This window comes from Pseudonaja textilis, chromosome 7, assembly GCF_049901715.1.
Source record: "Pseudonaja textilis isolate UNSWEBS1 chromosome 7, rPseTex1.2, whole genome shotgun sequence".
NCBI lineage: Eukaryota > Metazoa > Chordata > Lepidosauria > Squamata > Elapidae > Pseudonaja > Pseudonaja textilis.
In genome coordinates, this window is record NC_141996.1 from 21,893,011 (window position 1) to 21,915,515 (window position 22,505).

General features: G+C 39.6%; 1 protein-coding gene across 3 annotated transcripts; it reads right to left on the bottom strand.

Annotated features, from left to right (window-relative positions):
* Nucleotides 1-1,051: 1,051 nt before the first annotated feature.
* Nucleotides 1,052-17,328, bottom strand: SLC46A3 (solute carrier family 46 member 3). Of its 3 annotated transcripts, XM_087937211.1 has the most exons (7): nucleotides 17,167-17,328; nucleotides 15,007-15,057; nucleotides 13,272-13,476; nucleotides 10,386-11,250; nucleotides 7,936-8,019; nucleotides 5,858-6,014; nucleotides 1,052-3,812 (listed from the first exon to the last, which is right to left on the bottom strand). In XM_087937211.1, exons 3-7 carry the CDS (start codon nucleotides 13,461-13,463, stop codon nucleotides 3,725-3,727), a joined length of 1,386 nt encoding a protein of 461 aa, XP_087793337.1. In that variant the 5' UTR covers nucleotides 13,464-13,476; nucleotides 15,007-15,057; nucleotides 17,167-17,328; the 3' UTR covers nucleotides 1,052-3,724. The 3 variants fall into 3 exon arrangements, with proteins under 3 accessions (XP_087793337.1, XP_087793335.1, XP_087793336.1); XM_087937209.1 differs by lacking the exon at nucleotides 15,007-15,057; XM_087937210.1 differs by lacking the exon at nucleotides 15,007-15,057 and having other exon boundaries at nucleotides 13,272-13,482; nucleotides 17,097-17,328.
* Between the last annotated feature and the right edge of the window lie 5,177 nt (nucleotides 17,329-22,505).

Below are 22,505 nucleotides of genomic sequence, written 5' to 3' on the forward strand. Positions count from 1 at the left end.
CCAGCTCCGTTCTCAGGGGGGGGAGAGAGAGAGAGACTTTTGGCTTCATGCAAGGAAAGCAGCAGAAATCTCTCCCCCAAACACTGCCAGAAATGAGTCTTTGTGAGACTTGTTGCACTGGCACAGCCTCTTGGAGCAGGATGCCTTGCAGGGTCCCAAAGACTCATTTCTGGCAGAGTTTGGGGGAGAGAAAGAAAGACTTACTGCTTTCCTTGCGTGCAGCCAAAAGCAGAAGAAAGCGGAAAGAAGCAGCCAGGTGGCCAGACCAGGTGCGTGGGGCAGCGCAACCTTGTTTCCCACGTAGCCTGGATTAATTGCTTTGGGGGTGACATTTCTCTGCAGACCACCAAAATTTTCTTGCGGGCCATCAGTGGTCCAGGCCCATTAGTTGACAACCACTGATTTAAATGATGGGGAGATGTGCACAACCTGTTGCCTATTCCCTAAAGCCACCAACGGCTACGTGAAATATTCTCAATTATGAACAGACACACATCGGACATTCAGGAATCTACTGGAAACAAAAAAACCAGCTGAATTTAATTTGCCAGGCAGCATTGCTCCCAGCATCTAGTTCTGCATATGGAATAAAAGAGCCTCAACATTCTGAGCACTTTTGGTTCCATGCCTAAAATCCATCTGTAGATAGATCATGTATCTGACTTCCAGAGTTTAAATCTTGGTGCTGTTCATGTGACAAACTTCCAAGATGCGGCAGCAGAACACTGCAATATAATATTAGAACAAAATACATGCAGGGAGTTAAAAGTTGCAAGAAATTCACTAAGCCATCAGCAGTACTTTTCATATAGGCACTGAATGGGATTCCTTGAACTGCAGACCAAAGTGCTAGGAATTGCTTTTATCTCATTGCCTTGAATGCTCTATGACATTGGGATGAATTAGCCCTTTTAGACTAGATTATTTGCACATAGGAATAGAAATAGATTCATGTCTCACAGCAGCACTGACCAAGTACAATGACTTACACGCAACATCTTGGAAGAGAAGCCTAATTGTATGGCAGTTTAAAACAGTAACAGTAGACGAATTAGATCCATATCTTTGATTTAATTGCAAAGCATAAAAATACAAAAGGTTTCTGAACCAGAAGAAAATGTATATAAGAATTATATTAAAACGTGAAAGATTACAAAATATGCATAATTGCAATGGTGGGCAACAGAACGCAAGACTGCTTCTCTAATTGTAGCTTTTAAACTTTATTAACAACAATAAAATGGTGTGTACTTACAAAAATACAAAAGTTACAACCCACTTAAGGTTGTGAAGTAAAACCCTATATGGAATTGCCCAGAAACCACACAGTGTTCAATGGAGCCAATACATTACCAAGTGCACTTTGCTACTACTGATGCTTTTAGGCTATCCCTTCTTGCTCATTTAGCCTCAGTTTAAACATTTTCAATGGCAGCCTGAAGGCATAATAAATAACCCGCTCTGCAGGCAGATATATACTGCAGTACAAGCACTGCAGACCCTGTGTATTTCACTTCCATTATTCATAGTAAAAGTCTAAAATCACTGATGAATGCTACTTGTGGCCTGCTACTTGCCACTTCCCTAGCAAAATAAAAATATCATTACAACACCATTTCTTATGTCAAATTACATAGTGCATTTCAAAAGAAACGAACAGACAACAAATATTGCAGATTAATGTCTTTTTGGCACATGTGATTTGATGGGTCTTGTGACTAGCATGTCTAAAATTGTGCAGTGAGTATATTAAAGGATTTAACAAGGTGGCAAACATCAGGTAGTTGCAACATGTTTCTGTTAATATTCTAATATTTATTTATATACCTCTTACTATTTTTATAAATAGCACAAGGCGAACATGCCTAATACTCCTCTGTTTTTCTCACAGCAACAATCTTGTGAGGTGAGCTGGGCTGAGAGAAAGTGACTGCCCCAGTTGGCTTTCATGCTTACTGTGGGACTAGAACTCACAATCTCCTGGTTTCTATCCTGGTGCCTTAGGCATGAGACCAAACTGGCTCTATTGAGAAGAATCTATTTTGCTTCATAAAAGTAAGAGGCAGAGGCTTTCAGAGACCATGCGGAATAAGAAGTAAGGTTTTTGGTGGAGTTTACTCTTTCACAAGATTAAAGGGAATGATTCCTAAAAATAGTAATGCCACTTTGTTGAATCATAATATATACATTAGGTGACTGTTGTACATGCCTAGAAAAATCCCCTCATTCTCACATCCCTCTGTTCAAAATGCATCAGTACAGGGCATACAAACTACTAATTTTGCCCTTTGGATTCAAAGTCTTTACCTAATTTCAGTGCAAAGTGGAAAGGAGTTGTATTGCTATAATTTTCTGCTTATGATTGCTAAGAAAAATTTGAGGTAGAGGCAAGTATCCAAGCAAGGTTTCTCCACTGCATAAGAGAAATTCATTAAACAGTCCTGTTGGATCAGGGAATGCCTATCTATCTTTCCTTTCCTTTCCTTCCCTTCCCTTCCCTTCCCTTCCCTTCCCTTCACTCACACTTTTTCTGCCAGAACCTGTAACTCTATTTTTTTTCTCAAAAAAAGAAATGCTTTCTATTGTCTGAAGGCAATTTCTAGTTTACAGGTTCTTGGACCCTACTAGAAAGCTATGTTCGCCTAGTGGTTGACCCTTTTTTCCCCATCCTACAGTGCAAATGTATGGTTTTTGCTGTATCTTCTACATCAGGAGTGTCAAACTGGTGGCCTGCGGGCCAGAGGCATCATGCACAAACCACATCCACCCCAACTCTGCAAATGGGAAAAATGTGATATGACGGCACTGTGATGCCATGAGTTCGACACCCGTGTTCTACATAAAACCTATTTACAAAAAGTAAATAAGTTAGGAGAATGGAGGGTTATGATTTTCAGAGTGGCTTATCACTGCTTCTCTTTGTTTTTCAATTCCTGTAAGGAGTATGAATCACTGAACTTTACTGTTATTACATTCCGTTCTTTAAGTCAATATACATCGTGGCCTTTCTTGTTCTCTCCACAACAACCAGTGAAGTAACTTTGGTTGACTTTTGGCCTAGATCCGGATGCTCTATAGTGGGGAGCAAACTTTTATCTGGTTCTCCTTAGTTCCAGCCCAATCTACTTCACACTTTCTCTCTTAAGCCTATGCATTTGTTAAAAGAGGAGCCAATGAATGTCATACGGGTTAAAGAATTCTGACAGAGACCCAAACGAAGAAATACTTACTTCATAGGGTGATGGTGAAGGATTACCCCTAGTGACCTAAATAAATAAATCTTTGAGAATTTTTAATTCCGGACACAAATTAGTGGAGGGATTAGAAAATACATATAATCCATTCAATATTTTAAGCATAACTTGCCTATCTATCATAATTTTATAATCTGATCTGATGAAGCAAATACATTTTTTTAGTTGACCTATGTTTTGACCTAGTTTGGATCAAAGGACAATTTGTGACTGGCCAGCAATGGGAAGAAATCTAAGACAGGAAATCCCCACAGTCAACATTTGGGGGATATAAAGCAGTTAAATTTACTTTGCATCCCTTGAAGGCACCCGATAGCAATCCAAAATAAAAGCAAACTTGAGCCAAGCCAATCAATTATTGTGGAATTCTCAAAATGGAGCCATTGAAAGCAGTGAAACTCTGGCAACCCCACCCACAGGTTAAGCCATTATAGAACTTGAGAGCAGTAACTGCTAGATGTATTCTCTGTTTAGCTGTCATTGTTCTGGCCAGGACAGTCCTCTTCATTTATGAGTTGCACATAGTTCTCTTCCTGTCGAGTTACACACATAAACCAACTGAGGGAAAAAGGAGTGAAGACATACTAATTCAATTGAAAAGAAACGTAAGCCATAAAATTATCATAAATTGTAATGCAAAATTCCCAGAATTCTCTTTCTTGTCTTTGAAGTTAATTTAGGAAGAAAATGTCCATTGTGCCATTTTTAGATTAAGAGTAAAGGTGGCTCTAAATTTTTAACAGCATTTCAGACACTTTAATATGCTTTCACCAGGACAATTGAAAATTGCGGGGGCTGGGGGCCCCTAAATAGACAACAGCAAATTTCAGTGGCTATTTAGAATATTTTAGCTTATAGTTATTTTATTTTTGTTGTGTATGTTTTAATTAAAATTGTATTTTTAACATTTTATCATAAATTGTCCCAAGACCTTTAGTTATTGGGTAGTTTCAAAGTGTAAAATAAATACATAATTGAAAAAAAACCCTAAAATAATATGCCTGTAATACTATCTCCTTTAAACAAAGCCATTTTTAGGATTATTTTGTCCAAATAAAATACTAAACAAGCCAAATGATAATTTCAATTTATCTATTATATATTTTATGAAATATATAAACAAATAGGCTCAAGTATGTCATCTGATCACAAAAAGGCTATCTATTATTACATTAATAGATATTTGTCTTAATCCTCCTGCTCCAGGGTCATTGAAACTCAAATTCAAAGATGTCCACACACCAGATTTTCAGAATCAATAGCAAATTTGATATATGGCCATTGCATTCTTTTTCATTGTTTATTTTATTGTTCTATTATTTTAGTTCTGTTTACACTCTTCGTTCCTTTTTGTTGCAAATCATCCACTATAGCTCCATGGTGAGATGGGTGGCAATTTAACAAATCCTAACCAAATTTAAAGGTGGATATTTGCAATTTAAATAGATGCCACATTTACACTAAAACTCTCATTCCCACAATGTTTAACTGGTAGAAACAATGCATCATAGGGCAATGGTTTTTGAATCAAATTACCTCAAATGTACTAACCTACATTTGAATGTGTTCAAAATCCAGCACCCACTAGTTCCGTGGGATAGATCTTTGGCAAATGTTATAAAACATTTTATCACATAAAATTTATTATAAAACAGTTTATGATTTAATACAAAATGTCATAAAACATTTCTAGCATTGATGTTCATGCTACACAGTTCAACATGGACTATTTTCATGGCAGGTGTATCACTGAATGTTTCCCAATTTTTCCAATGAAGGCAGTACTTTAAAAGTTCTGTCACTGTTGTAGGCACTGAGAAATTTGGTAACGAAACATCTCTAAAAGGATGATTCAAGGGATCATGGTAGTAGTATACTAGTAGTATTCCATTTATAAAAACAAATAGTGGTATGTATGGTCAATGTCATGCAGATAAATTTCACATGGTTCTATTATTAGTTTCAATTCAAACTGATATCAGAGAATCTGTTTCTAAAATTTTATTTAAAAAAAGGCTTAAGTAAAATGTTGCAATGTTGCAAGGCCTTAGACTAGAAGACATCTAAGGTCCCTTCCAACTCTGTTATTCTATCTTCTTCCATTTGGTTAAGAGATGATCCATAGCTGGTGTGTGACAGTCCTATTCTTCAGGGAATAGTCATCCCTCCTTCCTAGCTTCGTGTGCTTCAATTAAATCATGAAGGAATTCCTCCCATAGATCTTTTTCTGACTGAGAAGTGTGGGCAGTCAGGTTGGTACAGAGTAAATGGAAAGGGTTATCATAGAAAACAATAGCCCCAGAGTGGCATTTTAATTTAATTTATTTGCAGCTCATCTTCTTTCAAAGTGACCCTGGGTGGCTTACCTCATAAAAAACATTAAAATAATCAAGGATAAAATGGCAATACAAACAAAATCAAATCAAAATGAAATGAAATGACAATTCATTTTCTATCATTTTCTATCATAAACTGAAAAATACGACTCTATGTGAACGAAAAGAATTGAATACAAAAACTAACATCCCTTTTGTATGGAGATCAACATTTCTGGAAAATAACAAAAGAGATTCCAATATTACAAAATGGATGGTCCTTCTTACCTCATTAAACTCAGTGGAAGTATGCAGAAGCCAGCTGATAACAGAAAACTGAAGCCAGGAAACCATGCCACAGTCATTGCATAGATAGTATTAAAAACAGCAGTTGAAATGGTCCCAGTCACAACCTCTAAGCAAGCAATGCAAGCAAATAAAGCTCCTGTCAAAAAGGAAAATAAAAGAAAAACTAGATTACAGAAATCCAGACATTTGTGTGTATATGTGTATAACTACACTATGCTACTAGAAAGATGACAATGGAATGGAATGAGTGATTGATTCAGCTGTCTGCACATACCATCCAATGCATTTCTCTGACAGTCAGGCAAATATCTGAACTACACAAGCTAAACCACAACAGTCAGTCATACGCCGCTCTATCTGGCTGTCCCTCCTTATAAAGCAGGTTCTGTACCTTGCAAAAAATACATAAATTCTACTGTAACTTTCCCAACACTTTTCAAATAGGACGATATTACTATCCCTACAATTATTGGCCACGCTGACTGGAGTTGTTTTCTATGATTTCTGTAATGTGCTTGGTTGCACAATGGAATGAGCAAGACTGGTTCTCATATACATTTTTAATAGTATTAGATCTGGAACTCTCAGTGCGAGGGTGTGCAAACCTCTTCAGGTGGAGATTTGCCTGTCTGGGGTCTGAAAGAAATGTGTCTGACATCAAAACATCACTGAATCAAGGGTAGAATTTTCTGAACGTTAAAAAAAGTTGGAAGGGACAGTCAAGGAAAGAAAACAGTGCCTTTGAAAGTCTTAAGGACTCCGTTTTGTCCCCTAATCCCACCTACAGGGAAAATAAGTCATTCTGATTTTGGATGGGAAATCCAGATTTTAAAGAGGTGTTCTGTATTCTGAATCCTTTGCATATCTGTCTTGTAGGTAAAAAGATGGTTATCTCCTATCCCTTTTCACCCATCTCGTAATGGTAGAACAGTTACCACGAATCCGTGAGTTCAGCCAAGAATGAGGAAACCTCCCCCAACCCATCGAGGGTCAATTTAATGACCAATCAGGATTACAGATGTGGTCACGTGACATGGACTACATTTCCCAGGATACCTTAACTACATTTACCATGAGGCATTCCATGATGCAGGTCACAGTTGCGAACTACCCAATTCCCATACGCTGGCTGGACAGCACAAGAAGCGTTATGTTTAAGTTTCTGCAAGATGCCCATTTTGCTCTATAAGCCTTCCCTTCTCAACCCCGTATTTAATTCTGCTCACACAAATTCTGGAGCAGCATGCACTACACAGAGGGGGTACATTCCCTATCCTGCTGCTGTAACGATTAATGTGTCAGGCTAGGTTCAAATCCCCGCAGTCAGGAGTTTTACTGACCCAGGCGCTGTATCTCAGATTGGTTTACCTCATAAGATTGCAGTAAAGTGGAAAGGGGACATACAATGTATATCTTGGGGGGAAAATTAATAGAAATCTAACGAATAAACCAATTAGTTTTCGAGCAAATTAGAGTTGCAACTTATGCTAGGCAACTTAATATTTATAAACTGGAAACTGACTTTACCCTCCCAGACAGTTATTACACCCTCAGGTCACCCTTGTTACACCTTGGCAGATGGGTACCATATAGTTAAGCACAATAAAAACCTTGTGAATTGTGTTTATACACAAAATATGCTTAAGTATGCATTCCAAGACTGATATCTGCTACTAAGCTAGCAGTAACTTTTCCTAATGTTCTAAGTTACCTTTACAAGTTTAGTAGATAAGAATGCCGGTCTGTTTGAATAGATTAACTGATTGATAAAAGTCTAGTATGCAGAATACTGCATTTTCCTAAGAATCACCACAATATTTCAAAGATGGCCACCAAACTAAGCTGATGAGGATACTCAATGCCATGAATCTGGGTATCCAGTGGCAAAATGGGACTTATGTTCCCCAAATGGAAATGGTTCACTATTTGGAACTAATTAAGATAACAATGCAATATAGAGCTGTTGCTTCAGGGCGACAATACAAACTGACGGACCCAAGGAACTTCATTGGATTCCTTCAACATCTACAACTAATTCTTTATCAGCACTGACTCACCTTGTTCATTAGGAAGAACTATTTTCGACAACATGGCTCGAATAACTGGAATGGGTACGAAAAGGAGCATGGATGGTATTCTCACTGCAAATAGGAGTCACGAAAGTCAACGGTGTTTAACATAATTACCCCAAATAGCCAATCAATTTATACTGTGACAATTAACCGTAAATGTTTATCTGGGTAAAAAGCATGGTAGCATCTTTCAGAAATCCTCATGGATTTAAAAAGATGCCCTCCACCAAGTACATTTTTCACTACAGCTATTCCTGAGCTTACGACCACAATTAAGACCCAAATTTCTGTTGCTAAGCAAGACAACTGTTAAGTGAGTTGCGCCCCATTTTATGATCTTTTGGCCAAAGTTGTTAAGAGAATTGCTGCAGTTGTTAAGTGATTCATGCAGTTGTTAAGCGAATCTGGCTTCCCCCATTGACTTTGCTTGCCAGAAGCCAGCTGGGAAGGTCACAAATTGTGATCACATGACCCCAGGACACAGCAACTGTCATAAGTACATGCCAGTTGCCAAGTGCCCAAATTCTGAACATGTGATCATGGGTATGCTGAAACGGTCATAAGTGTGAAAACCAGTTATAAGTCATTTTTTTACAGTGCCATTGTAACTTTGAATAAATATCACTAGCTGAATGGCTGTAAGTTGAGGAATACCTGTATCATAAGCAATATGTTTGTCCACTTAGGAATTTTGTATGAGTAATAAAAATAGTAGCCAAAATATTTAATGTATATCTCTTTCAGAAGATACTGGATATTGCTTTGTGTGCACATTTTCAACTGTGGTATGTGGATGAACCTGAAGTTGCAAGATAAACAGCAGTTGGAAGAAGGAATTCATTACATTCAGATTTTAAATTCAATATAGATCTGGCAGGTATTGGTTTCCTCCAATTTAGCACCAGTCATGGTGTAGATGGGGTACAGCATGGTGGAAAATTGACAAAAGTCATGAAATACATTATTAAATTAATTATGTTATCTTATTCAAAAGCATTGTGGGGACAGTAGACAAAGGAAAGTTATAACATTCCCCCCAGATGACAAACTAACAGAATGAAATCTCCGTAGCTACAGAAAATGACTAAAAGACAAGAAAACAATAAACATAATATAGTCAGTTATCTGTTATGGGCCTCTTTTGCAAATTGCGGACATGGAAGATTCAGCTCTGTTTTCCAATAAAAATGTAGCAAGTAGCTACATTTTACTTTTACAGCTAGCTTTCAGTGGGTAAGTTATAATATTGCTATTTCAAGAGGGTCTTTTGGTATAATTTGTTTATTATACTAATAATATAAATTGTTGCCTCTAGTAGTTTTGCTGTTTGCTGTTTTATTGTGGCTTACATTTTACGCTGCTATTATGTTGCCTTACAGATCCTAAAGCAGGGGTCCTCAACTCCTGGGCCATGACCCACTACTGGCCCGCAGCGCATTCGGAACTGGGCCATGTAAGGGGCAGGTGAGCACATAGCTCCACTTACATAAGCAGCAGGCGCATATGCTTGCCCGTGCCTGCTACTCACAGAGAACCATTCTCTCTTCCTTCCCCCCCTTGGGAACCTCTGTCCTGAAGGCAGAGGTGGGCTTCAAACATTTTAGCAATGGATTCTCTGCCCGGTTGCTGGGTGGGCGTGGCCATGGTGGGCATGGCCTGGTTGGCCTCCTGCACCATCAGGGGGAGAGCGTTTTTGCCCTCCCTGGGCTCCGGAGGCTTTCCTCAAGCCTCTGGGAGGGCGAAAAATGCCTCTGCGGGCTCAGGAGACTCTCAGAAATGGGCTTGTTTTTGGCGTTCCCAAACTTACAGGGGGGGCATTTTTTGCCCTCCCTGAGCATCTGTGTGTGTTCTGCACTTACCTGCAAAACGGGCCACATGGGGACTCCTGGGAAGGGGTGGGCGGGGCCAGCCAGGAGTGGGATTTGGGGGGGGGGGGTTCTCTGAACTGCACAGAATTCTAGCTAGGGGCTCTCCCAAACCCTTGCGAACCTCCAGCAGCCCACCCCTGCCTAAAGGCATAGAAATTATAATTTGAAGCACAACTTTTCTAAAAGATTACAAACTTCATTCACTTGAATATTACAAAGTTGGAATGTAGAGTTTGAAACTTATGTTCAGAAAGTCCTGGTTAAATCCCTTGGCATTTCCAACTAGAAGTCTGGGCAGCTTTTCATGAGAACGACCTGAGTTTTGGACCAGTGCCATAAATAATGTAGAAAGTAACAAGCACCACCAATTTTCTAATTACTTACATCAATATTTGTCAATCTGGGCACCTCTGAGATATTTTGACATCAGCTCACAGAATTCCCCAACTTGGAGAAATCTAGGAGTTCAGAGCCGCATATCTTAAAAGTGGCCAGGATTGAAAAACACTGAACTATGTTATTAAAATGTTTTACCATCATCTTTGAACTTAACCAAGTAAAACTTACCCAACATCATCAACAATGTAGTGTTGGCAAAGGCGGCCATGATACTTCCTCCCATATAGGAGAAGATTCCAATAAAAACAAGATAGCTATCTCTCAGGTAATGAGAAAGAAAAACAATCCCTAAGAATCCAGTCACAGAGACTGAGGTGGACACAGCTGAGCCGTATCCTATGTAAATGGCATTCCAACAGAGGGGAGCATTCAGTTCGTATAGCACATAGAGACTAAGCCCTCCATAGACTGTGAAAAGGTAAGTCATGAATACGCAAAGCAGCAAGATGATTAAAATTCGCTTCCTAAGGGAGGAGGATTTAAAGAGCATATATACTCCAGACAGAGTGTCTTTAAGACCTTCCCGCCAAGATTGTGCCTGGATTGCAGAGACTTTCACTGTTTCGTCCAAGAAAAATATGACATAGAAAATATTGACCATGTGAAATAGAGAAATCATGGCAAATGTCCACATAAAGTCTATTTCTTTTAGAATGTAACCTGAGACCAATCCTCCCAATCCAGAAGTGAATCCAAAGATTAAGTCAATCACAGCTATTCGGATGGTTTTGTTTTTCTGAGTCTCACAGCAATCAACTACAAAGGAAAAGGCTCCTCCAAGAAAAGTAGCCAAGTCTCCAAACAGGCCCGTAACCAAGGAGAAAACAAAGAAAAGGTAGATGGGCAAAGACAAGTCTGACATAACAAAGAGGAAGATGCTGCCGGTAAGACTCCCCACCAGGGGAAGAACCAATGATATTTTGCGTCCATATCGATCTCCATTTGCTACGAGGACAAAGGCCACCAAAATGCTGAAAATTGCCCCACATAAGTCTGTTTTCATAGCAAAGAGAGAGGCTTTTTCTTGGACTTCCTGAAAGAAGAAAATAAAACAAGAATAGAGACAAATTAATCAATGTATCCATTGTAATTCAACTTCTGGTCTCATCTATAAATCGTAATTCTGTTTTACAGTACTACAGAATTAGTAAAGAATAGAATAGTGTATAGAAACCAGCAATCAAAGATACTATGAACTGTATTCTAAAGTCATTGTTATGATAGCTAAATAAGCGAACACATTAAAAAGAACCTTAATGTTATGATGTATTTATTAGGCAAAACCTTTTATATATTTTACTCCAACTTATTCAGGGCATAAAATATTAGTTGATAGTAATTTGCTATCTAATGTATCTATCCTGGATATGTAAGTAGTTTGTATGTAGTATAAACAAATTAGGGGATCAGTACACTCTGAAACATAACATTATCCAAAGTGTCCAAGTGATTAGTGTTCAATTTGCTTAGCATGTGAATATGTTTGAATCAAGTATGTTATAGTCTATTATCAACTTTATCCAGCTGAAATACTATGAAACCCCTGAAATATTTCATTTTCCCTTAAGATAATGAGGTGACAGTTTTTAGTGTTCACTATGCCTCAAGCAATTTGAACTAAACAGCCAAAGTAATCGGAATATATGTTTCTTTAATGCCAGCACATTGTTCCAGATTCAAATTAAATACAAAAAAATGCCTTAGATCAAGGGATTGCTACAGCCCCAAACAGCCTGAACTGACTAGAAGATACTTCCAAGAGTTTAAAATGTAGTCTTTCCCCATCTTTATCCAGAGATGACAGGGATTGTAGTTTGGATGTTCTGGATGCAAAATCCAGCCCTGGAGCTACAGTTGTGCTGGCAATGCAAACTACAGCTAAAAAGCATAAGCCAAATAAGAAACAGATTAACAAGGCCACAAAAATGATGATCGGAGAATTGGAGGAGGATGAAAATGTAATAGCAAGAACAAAGATTGAAAATTATCTATCACTGTTATTTTTAGCATGTTACTTTCTATTCATATATTTAATCATTTCAGTATGGCCTCCATCCTTTCTCTGGATATGATCATTGCTGATTGTGTGTGGGGAAGACACATTAGACCAGGGGTGTCAAACCCACGAGGTTACATTATTGTCACATGACATATCGTGACTTTTCCTCCCTAAGTTAAAACAGGGGTGGGCGTGGCACATCTGGTTCATTGGCCATGAATTTGACACCCCTGCATTAGACAAACAAACTCCGGAAACTCAGCTAATATAAATTGAGCTGGCTTAATTTAGTATGCCGTATAAAGGAAAATCAATGTAGTTTGAAACATAGTTATGGAAATCAGAGGGATTTAGGTACTACTAACTTTGTCTGGGACTACATCCCATGAAATCTTTACATCTGCATATCAACCTTCACCTATTAATAGGTTTGTACAACAACTGCTTCCTGGCAGCATGGTTAGAAATCCTGAGAACTGAAACGTGGACACGTGTGGAAATACTGGGTTTGGAAGCTGTGTTGTAAAGATTCCTTGAAACATTTTGACTTCAAGGGGACTCCTTGGACACAGTTCTATAGTTTATTTGGCAGTAGTATGGCAGTAGGCTTCTGAAGTAATGAAAAAAGGTATGTAAAACCCTGAAATGTTCTTGAGAATTCTAAATGGAGGCTAGTTGAAAGAGGAAAAAGGACATATTCACATCCGAATCAAATACAGTTAATATTTTAAATTATTAAAATTTAGATTTGTGCATTTTTCCAAACTTAGCTCAAAAATAATTTCTGCATTTTATTTTGCAATGCTGATGAAGACATTTCCTTAGGAATTGCATGTGTGTGACATTGACTGCATCTAGGAAAATTGTGCTCTTGTTTTTTATTTTTGTTTCCGGACAAATGATTTGCTGGGGCTTCCCATCTAAGTAATTGCAGCTAAGTGAAGAGATGCTTTGCCAGGTGTGAAACCTCTTCTCTGAACAGATTAAATTCAACATGATTTGCTATTATGCATCATTAACTCTGCTTAACATTGTCTGGGGCACGCTGATCTTACCTTTTGCTTCACATAGGTAGGGTTGCTTTGATTCAGTTCACAATGAGAAATATTATCTTGAACTATGAAGGTGGAGTTGGTGGTTTCTTCCCAGATCCTTTTGTATACATATTGCTGCTTCAGAGGAGATGTCAAAGAGTAGGCAAAAACATATAAGAAAATGGCAGGCTCTAGTAACAAGGTTTTCTTCATCCTTGAGGTTTTGCTTTAATTATAATTCAGGAAGAAAACAATAGGTTAGCCTTTTTCAGAGGAAGCGAATTCATGCATGCCTTACAATTCTCTAACTGATCATTAACCAAACGATGAAAACGTTGGCAGGTGATTCTATTTTGTGTTCCTCAATTTAAAGGGGCCACTGGGAAACCATGATGAGCTATCCAAAAGTCATGTTTTGAGCATGCTGTGTTTCACCTGGCTTACCTGTTACGTTATACATAATGCATTCTACTAAATACATGATCTGAGACACATCTAGCATGCTGTACTTCAAGCTAATTTTACTTTCTACTGAAGTATTTTCAGCTTTTCAATTTCTTTTTCTGCCATTGGAAGCTGGTTAGCTATAATGAGACTCAAGGGAAAATAATAACTCAATTATAAGCAAAGCAATGAAATTATTCAATGGGCTCTAATGAATATATTCTACAATCTTGTCTTAAACATTTTCTGGACACTTTCTGGAGAAGAATTTGTTGGTTTCTAATTTTTAATCCTGGGCAATGCCAGTGAATTGACAAGGTTGTTTTTAAAAAATATTGGAGTGTAAACTTGGAGGGAAAGGGGCAGTATACAGTGGTGACAGGACATAGAATGAAAAGACTTCAATCCTTCTCTCTCAGAAGCGTTAGCTCCACCTCTCTTTCTTTAACCAGCTAACTTTTAGAGCGGTGGTCCCCAACCTTTCTGGCACCAGGGATCTGTTTCAGAAGAAAAGTTTTCCCCAGACTGGAGAAGATTTCACACATCCCTAGATCCTGAGCATGTGCAGAAAATGTAGCTTTGCTCACTTGCCTGCCTTTTGCAGGGGTCTTCCTTGTTTTAGAGAGCATTCCAATGAGCAATTTCTCACTAGTCCTAGTGAGAAATGTATAGGGTTCTTATACCAAGTTAATACTCTAAATTTTAATAAACTGACTGATTATGCTGTCAAGTTGGTGTTGCTTTCTACTTTCTCCATGATTATATGTCTCTAACTTGATCTTTCAGGTCTTCCAACAATTAGAGAGGGAGAGAAAAAAAATAAGCACTGCAATTCTACAGCACCCCAGTGGGCTTAGGCATGGGGGAGAAAGGTACACTACTTTATTTACATTTAATTTATCTAACACGTGTAACTACATGCTTTGCAGTCCTACATCACCGTCCAAGTCTCACAACTGAGGCTTGTGCAATGCTCCCACATTTTCTGTGCAAGGTGGACCTGGTTTTTTAAAAATGTAACACATCCCTCTAAATCAGTGATGGTGAACCATTTCAGCACCAAGTACCCAAACCTGAATGCACGCATGCGTGCCAGAGTGCCGGAAACCCGAAAAACAGCTGGTGATGGTGTACATGCCCACAGAGGGGGCTCTGTGTACCACCTCTGTCACGCGTGCCATAGATTCACCATCATGGCTCTAAATAGTCATCTCGAGGCCTAGATCCATCATTTCAGAAGTTCTACTTAAGAGCTAAAATATGCATACATACAGTATGTAGCCAAAAGCTAATACATTCATCTTAATCTCACCCCAAATCATCACTTCCCCTGGAGATGAAGTTTTGTTCTTCTTGTTTATGCCTGCAAAGTGGTAGAGATTACAGATCTAAAAATAATTCTTTATTGTTCCTATCTTGTAAAATGTGCAGATTTTGTTTGATAAATTAAGGAACGTGCTACACAGATGTGATCTATTGACAGTGAAACTGTTAAACTTTAAGACAAAGCTCGTTCAGTTTGTGATTGCACAGAGCAATTGTAGCTGGTATGTTTTCATTACAAAAACACAGTGCTCCAAGTTAAAATATAAAATCTGGTTTACAATCAAGTTAATACAATCATTTTTAGAATTATAAAGTGTAGAATTTGGAATGTGGCATACAGCAGAGATAAAAATACTAGTGGTTTTCAGTTCCATCTTCAGTTTTACACAAACAGCAAATCACAAATTACACCCTGTAAAATTTAAGAGAAGTAGTAAAAATATCCCTTGACGAAGCATATTTTAATGGCTGGCAGGCAGCTACCTATATAGATATTGCAGTAGCAATTTTATTCTTCTAAGTTCTTATTTAGTTATAATATTGTGATCAGAAAATAGTGTATAAATCATTAAAATACTGTATATTAGTGAATTAAGTCCACATCATAGCATACAGGGTTTTCTGCTATTCTTTAGCAGAAGTTGGTTTTAATGTTGTAATGTGAATAGCTCTGATGACTGGCATGATTCCCACAATATATTGACAATGTCATGAAATGTTTGTGAGAAATTCAAAAATGGATTTTCGAGACCAGGCATGATATTTGGCCTTCCAAAGATAGTGTGTTACATATCAATGGATCAGAAACATCCACAATTATTAGCTCAGTGACATTTTCTTCAGAGCACATTCACCACAATGAAACCTGGGACCCAAAACCACCATACTTTGTTAGAAAGTAGAAAATATGGCAAGGTATTATAGACAGGCAAGAATTTTGATTCTTGATTATCTAATAAAAGCAGCAGTAACTTCTATCACAGAAATTGGAAGTAACTAGGACTGGGATTCTCAGTAGCATGCCTTGGGATTTTGATAGTGACAAATTCCTAAACCCTAAATTTTTAAATCCTAAGTATATTTTGATTGCTTGTCTTCAATTAACAAATGTAGGGATCTTAACAAACTTGTGAAATTCTACTATATTTGAAGATATCTCTGTGGAATGCTTTTGATGTCTATTGAATTATTTTTCTTTCCTTAAGCCTGCACTTGACATTTAATATTGTATTGTTTTCTATACTTCATAGGAATAATTGTCTTAATGAGCAACCTAAATTATTTTAAAATAATAAACAAACACAAATCTGATTTTTGTCCACCATAGCTGTAAAAGGTTGTTGCTGTTTTTTGGAACAGAAGCATCAAGTGATAGCAGAAGTCAATGTAAACATCGGCTCTTTAGTAATCTATCAATGTCAAGATGTTTTGCACACAAATTCTATCTAAAGCAGTTTATTCCAGGAGGTATATAGGTCTAAAAGACTTGTTTTTTTAATAGCTTTATCCAAGCAGGATTTTTCTCAATAAACAGGTACAGTACTGTAAAAGGGAATTTGGGCATCTTTACATATCTTTACATCACAAGACATACAGCTGTTACACAACAATTTGAAGAAACAGAAAATGAGTCAGTCGGTGAAGGGAGAGCCTCAAGCTACCCCTGAGCCTGAAATAACCTTTACAAAAATCCCTTGCAAACGCCAGCGATTTGGGTTGTCAGATCCCAAAACTTTCCTGAGTTAGACACAGCAGCCTAACGCGATTTACTTATTATCCAGTTCCAATTTATTCAATTCCCACACAATCTGTGTCCCCTCCAACAACTGGTCTGGTTGGGGATGACGGCTGTTATAATAACGGATCGGCTCTGAAAAAAAAACAAAACGGAGACATCCCTTCCCACCCGAACAACAAACCCACAACTTTAAAACAGAAATGTGGCTAATTCTCTGTTTCATGCATTTTCCCGGAGCGTAGATAAAAAAAACATTTCCCAGTGTTTTTAACATGCACGCGTAAGGGGATAAACCCTTGCCAATAAACCCTTATCTTGTCCAGGCGCTCAGAACTTAGCACAAGTACAGCCAGCAAGCAAATCCGCACTATTGTCCGGAGGCCCTCCTTTCTAACCCCAGCCGCTCACCTCCGAAAAGGCGAGATCCCCAAGCGCTTGGGCGCTTTCGTGCAGGTGGAAGAAGTCCGATGCACCTCGGCTGCGAATTGTAGCCGGTGAACGTCAAGTTCCTCGCCGGCTCTTCTTCCAAAGCTCTAGTTCATCGGGTCACCACTAGGGGAGCTGGAGAGCGAGGAGCACAGCGATTGCTCCATCCGGATATAGCACTCCAACCCGCGGGCGGGGCCTCCCTTTCGGGTCGAGCGACTGACTTTCCTTCTGCACGTGATGCGTGACGCGGCTTCTCGAGCTGCTGCGGCTGCGCTCTCCGCTCTCTTGGCTGTGGTGGGCGGGGGGAGAGCGCACGGGTCGTGAACGCCGCCCTCCTCCAACCTGCGTCCCGAGAAGCGATCCTGGGTGCGGATTATGTGATTTGTAGTCCAGTGGGGGTGGGTGGGTGAGGGACTCCTGCAGACGAGCGCAGCTTCGCAACGAAGTCTGTGGGGATTTTCAGTCATCCAGGTTCTGGTTGTCCCAAAGGTGGGAACCACGCTTTCTGGTTTTTCTTGGAAGACGTTTCTTTTCCCATCCAAGAAACTTAGATGAGAAGTGGAAGCTTGGATGAGAAGCGAAACGTCTTCCAAGAAAAACCAGAAAGTCCGATTTCCCCCTTGGAAAAAAAGCACCTTTGGGACTTTGCATGGAAAGTTGCTGGTGTCAAATTTCCGTCTGTCTTGTCAGACGTTAAGCTGACACCTTGCACTAAGATTTTTTTTATTGCTGTATTTATTTCCCAGTTCTATAAAATGGTAGATTTAGTACCAGCGATTTGGGGTTCAGGGTGATGGGTGCCTCCAACAACAACAAATCCTGGATGCTGAGATTGTGTGTTGGGAAAACCCAAACGTTGTGGTTTGTAAACTATGCTTTATAGTTAAAGAATTATGTGTGAATAAATTATCATTTATTCAACAATAGGCACGGATTGGCTTGTTAGTCACTGGGTTGACACATCAGCTATCAAGAGCTGATTACTTTACGCTAAAACATGATGTCTGAAGACAATTGTTGGAAGAAATATCCTCCTGGGTTCAGTTCCAAGTAGGGAAGAAAGACACTGGAAACGACTGCTTGGAAAGATGGTTTAATGGTGGACAGGACCACATGGCTTGGAGCTCCAAAGTGAAAAGGATGATCACATAATTGAAGATATTGGGTGAACGAAAAGAAAAGGGGCAAGATACTGAGGGTCCCTGGGTTTTATTCCCTCTGTTGGGATTTGAATTTGAACTTGTATTTGGATTGGTTGTCAGACTTCCATGGTGCCATGCAGGGGCAACTCTTGTGGGCTGTCCTGAATCCCAGGCTTGGTTGAACCTTGCTGGATGATGATGTAATGAAAGGGCTTTGGGCAATTCCTATTATGGCTGTACCTGGATTAGATCTTTGTTATGTAAAATACACTGGCCCAGACCAGAGTAATGACCCATTAGCAAAGTGGGAGGCTGAGTTTCTGTCTCAGTATCTTTTTACTATACCCTAAAATATTTCATTTTCCTAGGAGAGGGATGGGTTTTAATTTCCAACACGATGTTCCTTTAAAAGTGATTTCTTCATTTAGGAATCCAGCAATAGCTTCTGCACCAGATCATTTTCTGTTTTGCCCACCTGGAAGCACTCAAGAAATAACCAGAATACTGTAGGGCTGCCTCTTGCTGTTTTTTTGTTGAAAAGGTTTGCAGCTGGCTTAGCACTAGACAAATTGATCAAAGTTCTGCTGGCCAAAGCACAAAACTTCAGAACCTCTTGTTGGGGCTTGCTTATAAATTGTTAGTGAAATATAGTCCAGAATTTGCACAAGTCAAATAATTGTGTGATTAAATAACTGGGAAATGAAGTATCTTATGTACAGTAATTAATGGGAGTGTAGCAGCTCAAGATCCACCAGATTCAAAATGGCTCCAACCTGTTTTAGAATCACTCATTAATAGACAAATGTAGAAACAGATAACTAATCATAAGTGGCAGACAATGTGAAAGCTAAATGCTCAGCAGTAATAATAATGAAGATTAAAAGCCTGTTGCTTTATTATTTCTACTATGGTGCCAAAATTATGGGAGCCTTAAGATGTTGAACTTGATGTAGGCCAAGATTCAAAACCCTGTAGGAGTTAATTATGTGATTTTGGAGAGTTCTTCTCTGCCAGAGATTTCACATTGTTGGTAGCAGGTGTTTTAAGGCTTCCCTTAGGCATGAAAGCCAGCTGGGTGACTTTGGGCTAATCACTTAGCCCAACCTACTTGACGGTTGTTGGGAAAAGAGGAGCAGGAAAAAGTACAGATAGTGCTTGACTTAACAACAGTTTGTTTAGTGATGGTTCAAAGTTACAACAGCACTGAAAAATGCAACTTATGACCGTTTTTCACAGTTATGACCTTCGCAGCATCCCTGTGATCATCTGATCAAAATGCAGATGCTTGGCAACGGGTTCATATTTATGAATGTTGCTGTGTCACAAGGTCATGTGATCACCTTTTGCAACCTTCTGACAAGCAAAGTCAATGGAGAAGCCTGATTCACTTAACTGGGTTACTAATTTATCAACTGCACTGTTTCACTTAACTCTGGCAAGAAAGGTCATAAAAAGGGGCAAAACTCACTTAACGTCTCATTTAACAACAAATTTGGGGCTCAGTTGTGGTTGTAAGCAGGGACCACCTCTATTAAGCCCCCCCCCTTGAGATAGATGAATAGAAGTGGAATAAAAATTACTGTTATTATTAAGAGCGATGGTGACGCAGTGGTTAGAATGCAGTATTGCAGGCTACTTCTGCTGACTTATCAGCTGCCTGCAATTTGGCAGTTCAAATCTCACCAGGCTCAAGGTTGACTCAGCCTGCCATCCTTCCGAGGTGGGTAAAATGGAGACCCAGATTGTTAGGGACAATAGGCTGACTCTGGAAACCGCTTAGACAGGGCTGTAAAAGCACTGTGAAGCAGTATATAAGTCTAAGTGCTATTGCTATTAGTATTAATATGGGAAGTAATTAGTATGGAAAGCACCCCATGTTTTGTTCTAGAGCAGGAATCGCCAACCTTTTGGACCTCAGGGACCACCAAACTCATATGAATTTTGACTGACGGTGGCTTGCTGACGTTTTCCCAGGGTCTCTGCAGAAAGTAGCAGAGACCCTGGGAATCGCAGGATACCATCTCCATTCTTGGGGGAGGTGGGGAGAGACTTTAGGCTTCATGCAAGAAAAGCAGCAAAAGCAGCAGAAGTCTTCCTTTCTCTCCCGCAAACTCCACCAGAAATAAGTCTTTGTGAGACTTGTCATGCTGGTGCAGCCTCTTGGAGCAGAATGCCTTGCAGAGCCCAAAGACTCATTTCTGGCGGAGTTTGGGGAGAGAAAAAAAGACTTTTGCTGCTTTCCTTGCGTGCAGCCAAAAGCAGAAGAAAGAAGCAGAAAGAAACAGCCCGGCGGCCAGGCCAGTCGCATGGGGCGCATGGGGCAAGTCCGCCCTTTCCCGCCTCCCCTCACTACCTCGTGTTGTTCACATTGCAAGCGACGCAAGCCTTGCGTTCCCACAAGCACGTGGGTGGTGCAGCCTTGTATTCCCACGCAGCCTGGATTAATTGCTTGGGGGGTGCTTTGGGGGTGACATTTCTCTGTGGACCACCAAAATTTTCTTGCAGACCACCAGTGGTCCCTGGCCCACTGGTTGGCAACCACTGTTCTAGAGGAATGGTGGGATATAAATCTAGCAGCAGCAGCAACAGTTTTATCAGTATTTGAAAGGTTGTTCCAGGTTAATGAAACTTCAATCTGTCACTGGAATGTATTTTAATAGCTAAAATAATGTTATATGTCAGAAGAAAGGGAATTGCTTCATCTTTAAGGAAGTAGGCAGAGCTCTTGTATTTTTAACATATTGTAGTTTACAGTTATGAATGTTTTTTTAAATAGAAAAATGAATTGTATAAAAAGATCTGTGTGAAAACTAGTCCTGAAAATAATCCAAACAGTTTGTAATTCCAGAAGATTTACAGAACAAATAGTTTTACACAGATAAGGCAGAGTTCATTTAGATTAATACCCGGGTAACAGAACACAGAATTGCGAACTAAGTTCCTTTTTAAAACTGTGCAAAGTTCAGTCATTTATTTTTGTATGTGTTATACAAAACAAGATATGTCTTTGAGTGTTCCTGTTTTTTAAGTGGACAAAATATATTATAACAAACTCTGAATGGTGGAGGGGGAGAGGGCTATTTTCCCTATTCACTTACTTCAGAGGTTTAGAAGTATCAGTATATTCTGATCTGATTTAAAAGATCTTTTTCTTGCTATTTGTCAGTAATCCAAAAAGGCTGTGGAATCTCTTTCTATCCCACATGTAAGTCTCAGCAAAGAGGACACTGGGTAAATATTTATTCAATCGAAGTTATATGATTGCTGATCTTACAAATGTGATTCTGGGCAGCTAACAATGTGTGTGTGTATGTGTTGTCAAAAACAACCCAAGAAACACAACAGTAAGAACAATATATGGGTCATTTAACTTCTGACCTCAAGCCATGGAGCACATCCCTAATTTCATCACTTTGGCTTTGATTCTGCTAGCCTTTTACAAGCTAATGTCTGGGACATGGTGTTCCAGAGACCAGGTAGTGCAACAGAAATAGGCCATTTTATAGCTCCCATTAGATCAGTGGTCGCCAACCAGTGGGCTGTGGAAAATTTTTGGTGGGCCACAGAAGAAATGGCTCCCAAAAGCAATTAATCTGGACTGCGCAGGCAAAGCCGCCACCGCAGTAGCGCCCGAGTTACCTTAGCATTCTCGGTTAGTTAAGAATCACCCTACCCAGAGAAGGAGGTGCTGGAGGAGGCAATAGTGGAGAAGCAAGCAACTCAGGATGCTACCGCTGTGGCGGCTTTGCCTGCATCTCTGAGGCTTTGATGTTGGGATAGGCAGTGAGGGCTGGAGGAGTTGAGAGCTGCGCATGGCTCCATCTCCCTTTCCTTGCCTGCCTGCACATGAGCACGGGAGCGAGTGGGAAGGAGAGAGAGAGAGGCGGGAGCAATTCAAAGCTAGAGAACTAATGAGGAGAGCTAACAGCAGGTGCTGGGAGAGGGGACTGTTGTTGCTTCCATCGCTGTGTGTGGGAGCTGGTTGGTGCGTGCATCCTAGGGACCTGACTTGGGGGTCCCTCGAAGAGCCGGGAGGCACGAGAACTGCGAGTGGGAGCGTTTGGTGGTTTCAAAGAACTAGAATGCCTAGAATGCCGTAGATTTTGTAGGCCTTGGTGAAAGAGTGAGCTTTGTTTCGCCTCCTTTCCTCCCTTGGTAATGCGAGAGATTATGTAT

Bases quoted from the DNA above. Each gene is read 5' to 3' on its own strand.
- SLC46A3 (XM_087937209.1), bottom strand. From the start codon at position 13,463: ATGAAGAAAACCTTGTTACTAGAGCCTGCCATTTTCTTATATGTTTTT. The intron at 11,251-13,271 runs GTAAGATCAGCG...TTCTTCTTTCAG, and splicing joins CTACCTATGTGAAGCAAAAG to GAAGTCCAAGAAAAAGCCTC. The intron at 3,813-5,857 runs GTAAGAAGGACC...TTTTTCCCTCAG, and splicing joins CTTCCACTGAGTTTAATGAG to TTGGTTTATGTGTGTAACTC.